At 51.4% G+C, this 11,860-nt stretch overlaps 1 protein-coding gene across 6 annotated transcripts; it reads left to right on the top strand.

Annotated features, from left to right (window-relative positions):
- The first annotated feature begins 844 nt into the window (after positions 1 to 844).
- Peli3 (pellino E3 ubiquitin protein ligase family member 3) lies at positions 845 to 11,348 on the top strand. Of its 6 annotated transcripts, none has more exons than XM_031389244.1 (8): positions 868 to 999; positions 2,040 to 2,192; positions 5,181 to 5,310; positions 5,911 to 6,000; positions 7,029 to 7,130; positions 8,177 to 8,371; positions 8,656 to 8,844; positions 10,340 to 11,348. In XM_031389244.1, the coding sequence occupies exons 2-8, from the start codon at positions 2,041 to 2,043 to the stop codon at positions 10,907 to 10,909; spliced, it is 1,428 nt and encodes a 475-aa protein (XP_031245104.1). In that variant the 5' UTR covers positions 868 to 999; position 2,040; the 3' UTR covers positions 10,910 to 11,348. The 6 variants fall into 6 exon arrangements, with proteins under 6 accessions (XP_031245107.1, XP_031245104.1, XP_031245105.1 ...); XM_031389245.1 differs by lacking the exon at positions 868 to 999 and adding an exon at positions 1,266 to 1,320; XM_031389242.1 differs by lacking the exon at positions 868 to 999 and adding an exon at positions 1,282 to 1,502.
- The last annotated feature ends 512 nt before the right edge of the window (positions 11,349 to 11,860 follow it).

Below are 11,860 nucleotides of genomic sequence, written 5' to 3'. Positions count from 1 at the left end.
CCAAGCTATATGAAGGCATGGGCCAGATCCTCTCCCCTGATTCCTCTTTAGCAAGCCATTTCTGTAAATGGTGATGGGACACAATTATTGCACCGGCCTCCCAAGGATTACAGGACTTAATTTGCTCAAATTCAACCCAGAGAGCCTGGTATTGGCAGAAGAAAGCCTGTGGCCCCGAGGGACCAGGCACCCATGCTGTTGGGAGGGCAGGGCAGTGGTGCCTGTCTCTGGACACCAAGGAGGCCAGAGCTCACTGACTGTTGCACAGAGAGAAAGTGGCCGAGCTGAACTGCAAGATAGATCTGCACTCAAGACAACCGCAGTGGCGTTCCTCAGCCTCCACGGTGCTGCACCTTCCTCTGCCTCTTCTAGTAGTTTCCTTCCCTCTGTTTGCTCTGGGCTTGTCTGTAATTCTGAGGTTTCCCCATATGGGAGGCGGGGTCTTGGAGCAGGAGGTGCGGGGTCGCCAGTCTTGAGGTTGGGAAAAGGAGCCTTTAGATTACTGTGTGAAAGGAGGCTCCGGTCTCGGGGAGAACCCAAGAGACCCTGGAATGAGGGTGAGGTGTCCGGAGCCTGGAATAAGAGAGGGGTCTGGTAGATCTAGGGGAGTCCCTCAACAAGCCAGGAATGGATAGGGACTCCAGTGGGAATCGCGAACGGAGCTTCTTCGGTTCCAGGGGCGGGACTCAGGAAGGGGCGAGTGTTCCTGGAAAGCCTCTTTAGCTTCGCAGACCACAGCTAGGCTAAGCCGCAGGAGGCGGGGCCTCAGGGTAAGGCGGGGCGGTCTGGGGGCGGGTCCGGGGCGGGGCGTGGGCCACGGGGTGGAGCGTGAAGGTTTGTGTGCACATCCCTCCCTCCTCTGGGCCTCGGGTGTCCTCGTGACGAGGCTGCACCGAGCAGCCGCGGGCCGGGCCCATCCCGCTGCAGCAGTCCTGGGGCGCAGTAGAGGTGAGGCGAGTAGGGGCCAGCAGCGCTCAGAGAGCCCCAGAACGCCGCCAGGTGAGGATGGCGCGTTGGGGGCGGGGGACTGTGCTGGGCGTGCGCTGGGGGCGTGTTTTAGCATCTAGGGGTGGCGGGGTTAAGGGAGAGGGAACGAGGGCTGGCGCCTGTGGCAGTTAGCGCGTAGGCGCGTCTCTGCCATAGCAGGTCTTGGGTATGCTGCTCCCGTCTGGGCACGGCCCGCGGTGCTAGGGGTGTGCGGGACTGACAGCATGCGCGCGCGTATTTGCGAGGGGCCGCCTGGTGTTTATCTGCGTATGCTGTCATTGTGCCCTTCCCGAGCACGCGGGCCTGCCTCCGCGCAGACCTTCCAACGTTAAGGTTGTTAAGTAGGCAGCCTGCGGGTGAATGGCTCTGCTGCAGGGGGTGCCCAACTGGGGAGTGCCGCTCCCAACTGGCCTCCAGAGACCTAAGCGGCCTGAGGACCGCAGACAGACACCTGAGGGAAGGAGGATCTGGAGGCCTGCCTGCAGTACCAAACCAAGATAGGGAGACTGAGTTCGGTGGGTGGTAAGAGAAGGGCAGACAGATAGAGGAAGGATAGAAGTAGGGAGCAGAGTGGGGAGAGAAAAGGACGTGCTGGGAGGACAGAGAGTCATTGAGAACAGACAGACTGACAGAGGCCTAGACCTGCAAAAAGGGCAATAAGATTAGAGTGAACCCATAGACCCAAGAACCTGACAGAGGGGGTAACTGAGGTCTTGGGGTTAAGAGCTTAAGCCAGGAATTAAGTCTGAGTCTAGAGGTAAGGTCTCTTAAGTCCTGGCTGTCCCTCTGCCAAGCACATCCCATCCAAAGTTGGTATATTTCTCTAACTAACCAAATAGTCTGACTTTGCCATTTCTTTCTTGGTCTTGTCTCACCAGTCTCCCTCTTTGGTATCTTGGCAACCTCACCATGTAGGAGAAACAGAAGTAGTTATAATAAGTGCTGATGGACCACTCTTGCCTTGGCCCGAAGGGCCTTGTGTCTAGCCAGAGCCTGAGAGGAGTTAGGGTGGGAAGTTGCAAACTTCTTTTCTCTTCTCCCACTCTGCTCAGGATGGTGCTGGAAGGAAACCCTGAAGTGGGGTCCCCCCGAACCTCAGACCTCCAGCACCCAGGGGACAAGGGCTCTTGCATCCTCTCTTCTCCTGGTGAAGAAGCACTGCCAGGCGAGGAACCCATCAAGTATGGTGAACTCATCGTTCTGGGGTGAGCCTCCCTAGTCCAGGAGTGATGGGCCTTGGGTAACTGCCCCCTCAGGTCAGCCAAGATAACAGTGTGCACTGAATGCTCTTCCCAGGACTCTTTGCTTCTTGTTACTTTCCCAGCTGAAGAACAAAATTGATCAAACCCATTTCTGTTGTTTTGTTTTGGAGACAGGGTTTCTATATATATAGCCTTGGCCTGGGATTCAATCAGTAGAATAGGGTAGCCTTGAACTCAGAGATCCACCTGACTCTGCTTCCCGAGTACTGGGATTAAAGGCGTGCGCCACCACCAGCAGCCGGAGACAATTCTTAAAACTGCTCACCACAGTTTGTAATCAGCCAAGAAAAAGAATAGCAGAAAAAGAAAAAGTAAAGCACCTACTGTGTGTAAGTGTGGGGTAAAGAATTCTGATTCTGCACAAAACTGCTTGGTTCCGATTCTACTTCAGCAAGTTGTCAAGCTTTGCTGTGCCTTTGTGTCCCCATTTTGAAGACGGGGTTGATACTAACCTCCTAAATGTTATCCGAAAGAAGGAAAGGAGGAAGAGAGTTTTGTAAAGTACATAGACTGTTACCCAGCACGTAGCAAGCATCCGGGAGGCAGGCAGTACCAAGCCTTTTCATGGACATTATTTCATTTCAATCCTCACAAAGATTCTGTGAGGAAGGAGGAGAGGTAAACAAGGCTCAGAGAGGGGACGTGACTGCTCCAAGAGCACACAGCTCATAAATGGTAGGGTTGGAATTTGAACCCAGATCTTCCTAATTGTAGATCACTAAACTGCAGCTCATTCTCATGTTACAGATGAGAAAGTAGAGGTTACTTCAGAGAAATTGATGGGACTTGATAGTTGGACAGGCCCTGTCTCTTTCTGGTCTTTGCCTGCCTGAATACCTGCATCTCCCATGAAACTCTTCCCCCAGATACAGATGCATCTCCCTCTCTGATCAGCTGTCGGATCATGATAGAGATTAACAATACATAACAATGACTGTCATTTGGTGACTTTTATGTGCCACTTTGCCTTTTTTTTTAAATACCCACAATAGCTAACTCATATCAAGACCTTGCTATAAGCGTGACAAACTCTGTCAAGCATTTTAAAGCACTTTATCTTGTTTAGTCCTCAAAATCAACATTCCAAGTAGGTCCTGACAGATGAGTTCCATTTTATAGAGGTTGTGTGATGAGTGGAAGAATGGATGTGTGCCAGGCTCCTGTGAGCCCTCAGCCTGCATCCTGGCCTGCCAAGGCTCTTGTGAGCCCTCAGCCTGCATCCTGACCTGTCTCCCTCTAGGCTTGCCGTTACTGGTATGTGCGAAGTGCTCAGAAGGGTAACTGAGATGTTCCTCACAGAGGAGCTTATGTCTCCTGCTTCATGTCCTGACAGAGGGAAGGACTGTATTTCTATCTGGGTGAAAGCAGCTCTCTGTCCTAAGAAGAGTATGGAAGCCTCACTGTGTGCAGAGCTCCTGGGGAGCACATGGAAATCACACATAGTCTGGTGTAGTGCACACACCTGTAATCCCAGCACTCAGGAGGGAGCAACCTGGGTTGTCTGAGACCTTGTCCCCAAAATCAACAAAAAGAAGAGTGAGGGAATGAGGGAGAAAGAAGAGAGAGAAGAAAACAGGAGATATAGAGAAGAATCCCACACCTCAAGAGGTAGAATCTCTGGATGGGTCTGGAGAATATGGATTTAATCAAACTCAGCAGGAAGTTGGTCTTATATTTGGCATCTTTTTGAGACAGGTTCTCACAGAGCTCAGGCTGGCTTCCATCATTCTCCCTATGTAGCTGAAGATGACTTTGAGCTCCTGATCTTCATTCCTCCCAGGTGCTGGGATTACAGGCATGTGCCACCAGACTGCACGTATGTGGTGCTGGGAATTGAACTCAGGGCATTGTTCATGCTAGGCAAGTACTCTCCCCACTGAGCTACATGCCCAGCTCTATACTCAGCAACTGCCTATGTCCTTCTCCAAAGCTTTGTGTGACTTTCCATTACTTAGAGAAAAGCATTCTTAGCTTGTTATTCATATCGCTATACCACCCAAGTCACTAAATCCTAGTCTCGCTGATCTCTGCCACTCTCAGGGCCTTGGCTCAGACCCAGATAACTCTCGGGACTTAGGCAAGTCTAGGTGAGTGTGGCTACAGTCCAGTGACCACAATCCGGCTCTTTTTGTTGTTGTTATTGCCTTAGCTTGAGACAACTCATTTTTCCTCCCTGGGCCTTGACTTGTCTAATTTATAAAATAGGAAGAAAGACACTGCCTGGCAGGACATTTGCAGATTCCATTAGGTAATTAAAAACACGAAGGACCAGGAACAAAGGCAGCCATCCCCAGCAGCAGTCAAGGCAGTGGCTCACCTCATCCTTGCTTCTCATGGTCCTTCCCCCTGAATAAAAGCTGGAAAGGAAGGTGAAAACTAGACACATGTGGAGATAATGGGGGAATGGAATTAGAAGCTGCTTTCTTCTTCTTGGTTATTTATGGACGGCGTGTGATGAAAGATCCTTTGCTGCAGACAAAGTCTTTACAGTTCTTCAAGGCCCAACATAGGTGTCTCCTCTCCCGGAATCCTGATTCTGAGATTATTCCCACCTCTTCCCACTGGGCCTTGAGTATACTTGACTTGTGTCTGTCTGGGTCATGGCAAGTGGTGCCTGGGTTCCTTGAGAAGCTGAGTTCTTTCCTCCACTGAGCATGGCTGTGGTGCATCAGCTCTGCCACCCTAGCACCTGCTATTACAGCTGAGGCATGCAGGGAACACTTGGCTCATTGAAGGAAGGATCCCCCCCACCACCTCCTACCCCTCAATTCAGCCATTTGCTATTCTGGGCTTTTCTAGCTTTAGATAATTCTAGCTCTTGTTCATCAAGGTAGGGTCTGCCCCACATTGGCATTTTCCTTCAGGTCTCCTAAGGGCTCACTCTCTCCTCCTTTCTCCCCTCCCACTATCTCTCCACCACCATATCCACAGCTACAATGGGTGTCTGGCAAGTGGGGACAAGGGCCGCCGCCGAAGCCGCCTGGCATTGAGCCGCCGGCCACATGCCAACGGAGTGAAGCCAGATGTCATGCACCACATCTCCACACCACTCGTCTCCAAGGCAAGCCGCTCATCCCAGTGGACTGAATGCCATCCTATTCTTTGTGCCTGGGCCTGGGTCTTCAGTCTTCCTGGACCCACCTGCCATGGCCTTTGTGAAGCAGGGGAGCTCACTGTGTCATTACTCACTCCCTGCTTGTTGGCTCAGCAAGGAAATGGTGGTGATGGGTCTGGAGAGATGATGGCTCAGTAGGGTAAGAGGGCTTGCTGTGCAAGCATGAGGATTTGAGTCTGGATCCCCAGCACTCACCAATTAAAAGCATGTGTGCCTATAACCCCAGCCAGGTCTGTTGAGGGCAAAAAAACAGGAGGGTAGCTGGGGCTTGCTGGCTCTCATCCTAACCCCAAACCATAAGCTCCAGGTTCAGTGAGAGACATAAATCAGTAATGGTGGACACCCAATGGCCTCTGTGGGCACACCCATACACACGCATGCACATGTACCACAGAACAGACACACCCCAAAATGATGATAGTAGACATCCTCTGCAGAGTGCCCAACCCTTAACAGCCTTTCAAATACTTCCTTGGCTACCATACTCCCATTGGTTAGACGTTTTTACTTATTTAAATTTTCTTAAATTTATTTTTATGTATATAGATGCTTTGCCTACATGAATGTCTATGCACTGTAAGCATGCAGTGCCTGAGGAAGCCAGAAGAAAGGATAGACCTGGAGATACAAACCCTTGTAAGCTGCCATATGGGTGTTAGGAATCAAACCAGGGTCCACTGCAAGAGCAACCAGTGATTCTAATCACAGAGTCACCTCTCTAGCGCCTATCAGCATTATTTTAGAGGTAGCCAAGGCTCCAAGAGTGGGCTGTGGTGTTCACACAATGTATTAGTCAGGGTCCTCTAGACAAATAGAATGTACAGAATGAATCTGTCTGTATGTCTGTCTCTGTTTGTGTCTGTGGGGGATTTATTAGAATAGCTTACAGCTTGTGATCCAGCTAATCCAACAATGGCTGTCTGCCAATGGAAGGTCCAAGAACCCAGTAGTTGTTCAGTGGATAAGGATGGATGTCTCCGCTGTCTTCACCTGAATCCCCACAAGGTGGGCTGTAATGCCAAGAAAGGACTGGGCTTGCTAGGGAGAGGGAAAGCAAGCAGGCAGAAAGAGAACTTCCTCTCTCCACGTCCTTTATGGATAGGCAGCCAGCAGAACGTGCAGCCCAGAGTAAAGGTGGATTTTCCCTCGTGATAAGATCTTGATTAAAGGTTTGTCTTCCTATCTCAAATATCCAGATTAGAAGTAGGTCTCACCACTTCAAATGATTTAATTAAGCAAAAGTCCCTCACAGGTGTGCCCAGTCATTGGGTTTTAGTTCATTCCAGATATAGTCCAGTTGACAACTAAGAGTCAGAGCAGCCCCTACACACAATACCACAGAGAAACCTTGGGCTTTAGAGAGTTGGTGTGGCTCTCTCAACAAGTTAAGTCTCTGCTCTTCGCAGCCACGTGACTGAGGGCCAGTTCTCCTCTCTGACTTGTAACTTCCACCTGTAAAAATGGAACAGTAAGCACTTTTTTTTTTTGAGGTAACTCAAGGATTAAACAAGACAACCAGCTAAGAGCTCCTTCTATACAAGTCTCCTCTGTACAGGACGGAGCTGTCCCTTCCTGGGAGTGGCTGTTGGGCCTGGAGCAGGCCTCTGGCTCAGAAGTTTACACCTCTCCTGTACCCTGGGAAGTGACTGCCTTCTCTCCACCAGGCCCTGAGCAACCGAGGCCAGCACAGCATCTCATACACACTGTCCCGGAGCCACTCGGTCATAGTGGAGTACACACACGACAGTGACAAAGACATGTTCCAGGTATGTGCAGCCCCCCCAGCCTCTGCTCTGGAGGTGTTCAGGGTCAGTTCACAGGCACAAGGCCTGGGAAAGATGTTTCTGAGCGTTCATTGTAGTGGATCGCCCTTCAGATGGAAAAGTAGGATGTCTTAGACTGCGTTGCTGACTTTACAGTCTATAGCAAGTCAGCTGCCCTCAGAGTCAAGACTCCTAGCGGGTAGGAGGCTATACGGCTTTGAAGTTCAGAGTATAGGGCAAAGCCTCATCATGCCTAGGTTTAGGTGCTAGCTCTGTGTACTTACCATCAGGTGACTTTGGGCAGGAGTCAGTTAACATCTCTGAGTCTTGTTTTCCTCATCTGTAAAATGAGGCCCAGAGTAGCTCCCCCCCATGTGAAGAGTGGCTGAGGTCTTGTACATAAAATGCCTAGCTTAGGCCTAGAGAGATAGATTAGAGGTTAAGAGCACTTGCAAAGGACTCAGGTTCCGTTCTCAGCAACTACATCTGCTGGTTTATAGCTGCCTATTACTCAGTTCCCCGGGAGCCCATGCCCTCTGGTCTACATAGGTGCTTGCACACATGTAGTGCAATAAAGTCACTCAGAAACACATACATATACAAACATAATAAGCAGAGTATGGTAGCTTATACCTTTACTACTAGCACTTGGGAGGTAGAGATAAATGAATTTGTAGCTAGGCCTGCTCTACATAGCAAATTCGAAGCCAGTGCAGGCTACACAGTGTGACCCTGCTCAACAAAAACAACAGTAACAAGAGCTGGGTGGTGTTACACAACTTTTATCCCAGGCCATGGGAGGCAGAGGCAGAGTGAGGATATTTCTCAGAGCTGTGGGGCCACAGAGCAGAAGCTGTTTCATACCACAACTGATCAGATGTAAGAAACCCGCATGCAAGCAAGCCCATGGGGTCGAGACTCCAGAGAGTTGCGGTGTGCACTGTCCTCTTTGGGACTAGCATCTTCATGCTTTGGTAGCTGCTGAGACACTGGGTGAGAACGCTGTGACATTTGCCTGTGCATGTGTTCTGACCCTCCTTTCCTTATAGATTGGCCGCTCTACTGAAAACATGATTGACTTTGTGGTAACAGACACATCTCCTGGCGGAGGGGCTACAGAGGGCCCTTCTGCCCAAAGTACTATCTCCCGCTACGCCTGCAGAATCCTCTGTGACCGCCGGCCACCCTATACTGCCCGCATCTACGCTGCTGGCTTTGATGCCTCGAGCAACATCTTTCTAGGAGTGAGTCCCTTCAGTAGAGAGAGCTGAGGGGAGGGAGGCTGGGGCGATGCTGCATCCTGGGGCGATGGGCCAGTACACAGCCATCTTCTGCATTACTCTCTCGTAAGGCTTAGCAGCCTAGTTTTTGAAGAAGCAAAGTGAAGAACAAAGAGGTCAGGTGGTGCCCAGGACCTGAAATCCTCTCTGGGAAACCCCAGACCTTGAAGGTGGGGGAGATACCATCTGTGACATGCAACCTTTTGGGAACTCTTGGAGTTGTGAGCTTATCATTCATGTGGTCCTAGGAGCGGGCAGCCAAGTGGAGGACTCCTGATGGTCTGATGGATGGCTTGACAACCAACGGGGTTCTGGTGATGCACCCAGCAGGTGGCTTCTCGGAGGACTCTGCCCCAGGTGTCTGGAGGGAGATTTCTGTCTGCGGGAATGTGTATACACTTCGGGATAGCCGATCAGCTCAGCAGCGGGGGAAGCTGGTAGGTGGCATCCTCCATTTCTCCCCACCCCCGACCCCTGTCATCACTCCCTTGCCTTTCCACACTGGGAGATGATCTCCGACACTTCTCTCCAAGGGAGTCCCACTAGGCTCTGCTTGGTGAGCCCCAGGCTCAGACAGTTCCTGACACTTGTCACTTACCCCACAGACAGGACCAGAGCAAGGTCCCTAGGTATGCTTTTATACTGCTGGGGATCCAGCAGGTGATATGAAATAGAGACATGCAAATGCTCTGTGTGGAACCAAATGGCTCTGAGGCTGCCAGCAGCTTAGAAAATCACACCCTCTTCCAAGGATGACACTTGGCCACTGTGTGTGAGCAGTTTACAGCCCAGAGTGTTGGCAGCTTACAGTGTATCTGTCACATTTGGGAAGGGTGTTATTATTCTCTCTCAGCAGGAGTAAAAGGCCTTTAGAGTAGTTCTTTACACTGCTGGTCTAGAAGTGCCCCTTTGGTACTACTTGAAGCACAAATGTTGAGAGCTGGGAGTAAGTTCTAGGAAAAAAAAATAGGGCCATATAGCTCTGTTCATTGACTGGACCACAGAATTCATCTCAGGTGCCAGCACATGAGGGAAGATTATGAGTTCTCAGCCAGCCTGGGCACACAGCAAGAGCTTGTCTCAAAATCAAACCAGAGGCTAGAGCGATGGCTCAGTGCTAAGAGCACTGGCCGTTCTTTCAGAAGACCCAGGTTTAATCCCCAGCACCCACATAGCAGCTTACAGCCATCCATAACTCTAGATCTAGGGGATCCAACACCTTTTCTGGCCTCCATGGACACCGGGCATGCATGTAAAGCACAGACATAGGTGTGGGTAAAACACCCATAAAGTTAAAAATTAAAGAAACCAACCAAACCAAACCATGCACACGAATGTAACACAGACATATGCTTGTTATGAGCCCACTGTATACCAGGCATCGGTCCATGTTTTTTTTTCAGTTGACTTATCTAATCTTCACAAGGCCCACTTGAGATATGGAATGCGCTTTGAGGTCCAGGAGACCAAAATACAGAAGTTAAATTATTTTCTTGGTAACACTGAGTAAGTGAATATCAAGATCAGGATTCAAATCAAGGCTCTCTGGCTCTGGAGTTCTTGCTATGAGTGACCCATGGGACACTCACTTTGGGCTCAGTACCCAAATTCCCTATGGAAGGTATTTGTTTTCTTTGTCATATCCTACTTCTGCCATTTTGGGAGAGCTTTGAAAAAACGTTTCAGAAAAACCTCGCTTTGGGCCAGACCTCCTGATCTGACCTGGGAAGATACCAAAGCTCAGGTCCTGCCTAGAGTAAGGGGCTGTATGTATTTGGAGGCATCTGCCTTCCTTGTCTCAGCTGGCCTGCTGGCCTGGGGTGTTCTCTTCAGGGAATGTCACTGGCCAGATAGGTGGCTTCTCTGGGGTGAGGCTGCCTGTTGGCAGGGCCAGAGAGCTCTTGGGCTAAGGCCTTCTGCTGCCTCCGGCAGGTGGAAAACGAATCCAACATCCTGCAAGACGGTTCACTCATCGACCTGTGTGGGGCCACACTATTGTGGCGCACTCCTGCAGGGTTGCTGAGGGCACCCACACTGAAACAACTGGAGGCCCAGCGACAGGAGGCCAACGCGGCACGGCCCCAGTGTCCTGTGGGCCTCAGCACCTTGGCCTTCCCCAGTCCAGCCCGTGGCCGCACAGCACCTGAGAAGCAGCAACCCTGGGTCTACGTCCGTTGTGGTCATGTCCATGGCTATCACGGCTGGGGCTGCCGGAGGGAGCGAGGCCCCCAGGAGCGAGAGTGTCCTCTCTGCCGCCTTGTGGGACCCTATGTGCCCCTGTGGCTCGGCCAGGAGGCCGGTCTCTGCCTGGACTCTGGGCCACCCAGCCACGCTTTTGCGCCCTGTGGCCACGTCTGTTCTGAGAAGACTGCCCGCTACTGGGCCCAGACACCACTGCCGCACGGCACTCACGCTTTCCATGCTGCCTGCCCCTTTTGTGGAGCTTGGCTCACCGGTGAGCTTGGCTGTGTCCGCCTAATTTTCCAGGGGCCACTGGACTAGCTCTCTAGGGTCCTTGCTGCCATGCTCGCCTGCCCAATCAGGTCCCCCATCTCCTGCTGTTCAGAGGGAGCTCTGCATGTGGGACTCTGCCTGCTGGCAATAACCACACCAGTTGGACGCATTGGATGGGCCGTGGCCCTCCCCTCAACTCTAGCCTCTAAGAGGGTCCCTGAGATCTTTATCCCAGTCATACCGATAGGGACTTTAGCACCAGCTCTGCCCCAGGCTGATGGAGGGCACCCCATGCCCCTGTCCTCCCTGGGTACCCTACATCATGCCGCATATACTGTGCCCCTGGGGGAATGAAGGGGCCACAGCCCCTGACTTCCAGCTTAGACTGGTTGTGCCCTGAACCTGCCAATCCAGTAACAGCTATTCCTCGCTCCTGCTGTGGCTGTGGGTTACTCTATAAACTGCTGCTCAGCTGCCCTTAAAGATACACGTGTCCCGAATGCATGCGATACCTCCAGCCCCTGGTGAGTAAGTAATAATAGGTGGGCAGGCAGGCTGAGATCAGCGTTGGCTGACTTCCAGTACAGGCAGGATACATGGCAAGTGGGGGACACATGAACAGTCAGATTCTCTACCGAGTGGAGGGTGGACAGCTTCATGTTTGTTTGGATCAGGGAATTCTAGGGCTGGAGAGCAGCCCTTGCTGGGTTTGGGAAAGTACGAGGCTTCATGGGGAGTGGGGCCTTAAGACAGGAGTTCAGCCTCCATGGTGGCTTGGAATCTTCCAGGCTCACAAGGTAAGGGCTCTGTACCCTCTTGGCATAGGTTCAGGCTAAAGAAGCAGGGGTGGAGAAACAGATTAAGGGGAGCACGGGGTGTGGGTATGCCTGGTGGTGAATTTAGATCCTCATTTATGGACCGTCAAGAGTCAGAGCTGGGGGAGTGTCTAATTGCTCCACAGCACCACCTCTGAAACAAGGGCTACCATTGCTGAATATT

This window comes from Mastomys coucha, unplaced genomic scaffold, assembly GCF_008632895.1.
Source record: "Mastomys coucha isolate ucsf_1 unplaced genomic scaffold, UCSF_Mcou_1 pScaffold21, whole genome shotgun sequence".
NCBI classification, from domain to species: Eukaryota; Metazoa; Chordata; class Mammalia; order Rodentia; family Muridae; genus Mastomys; species Mastomys coucha.
The sequence above is the reverse complement of the archived record's forward strand: the minus strand, read 5'-3'. Positions and strand labels throughout refer to the sequence as shown.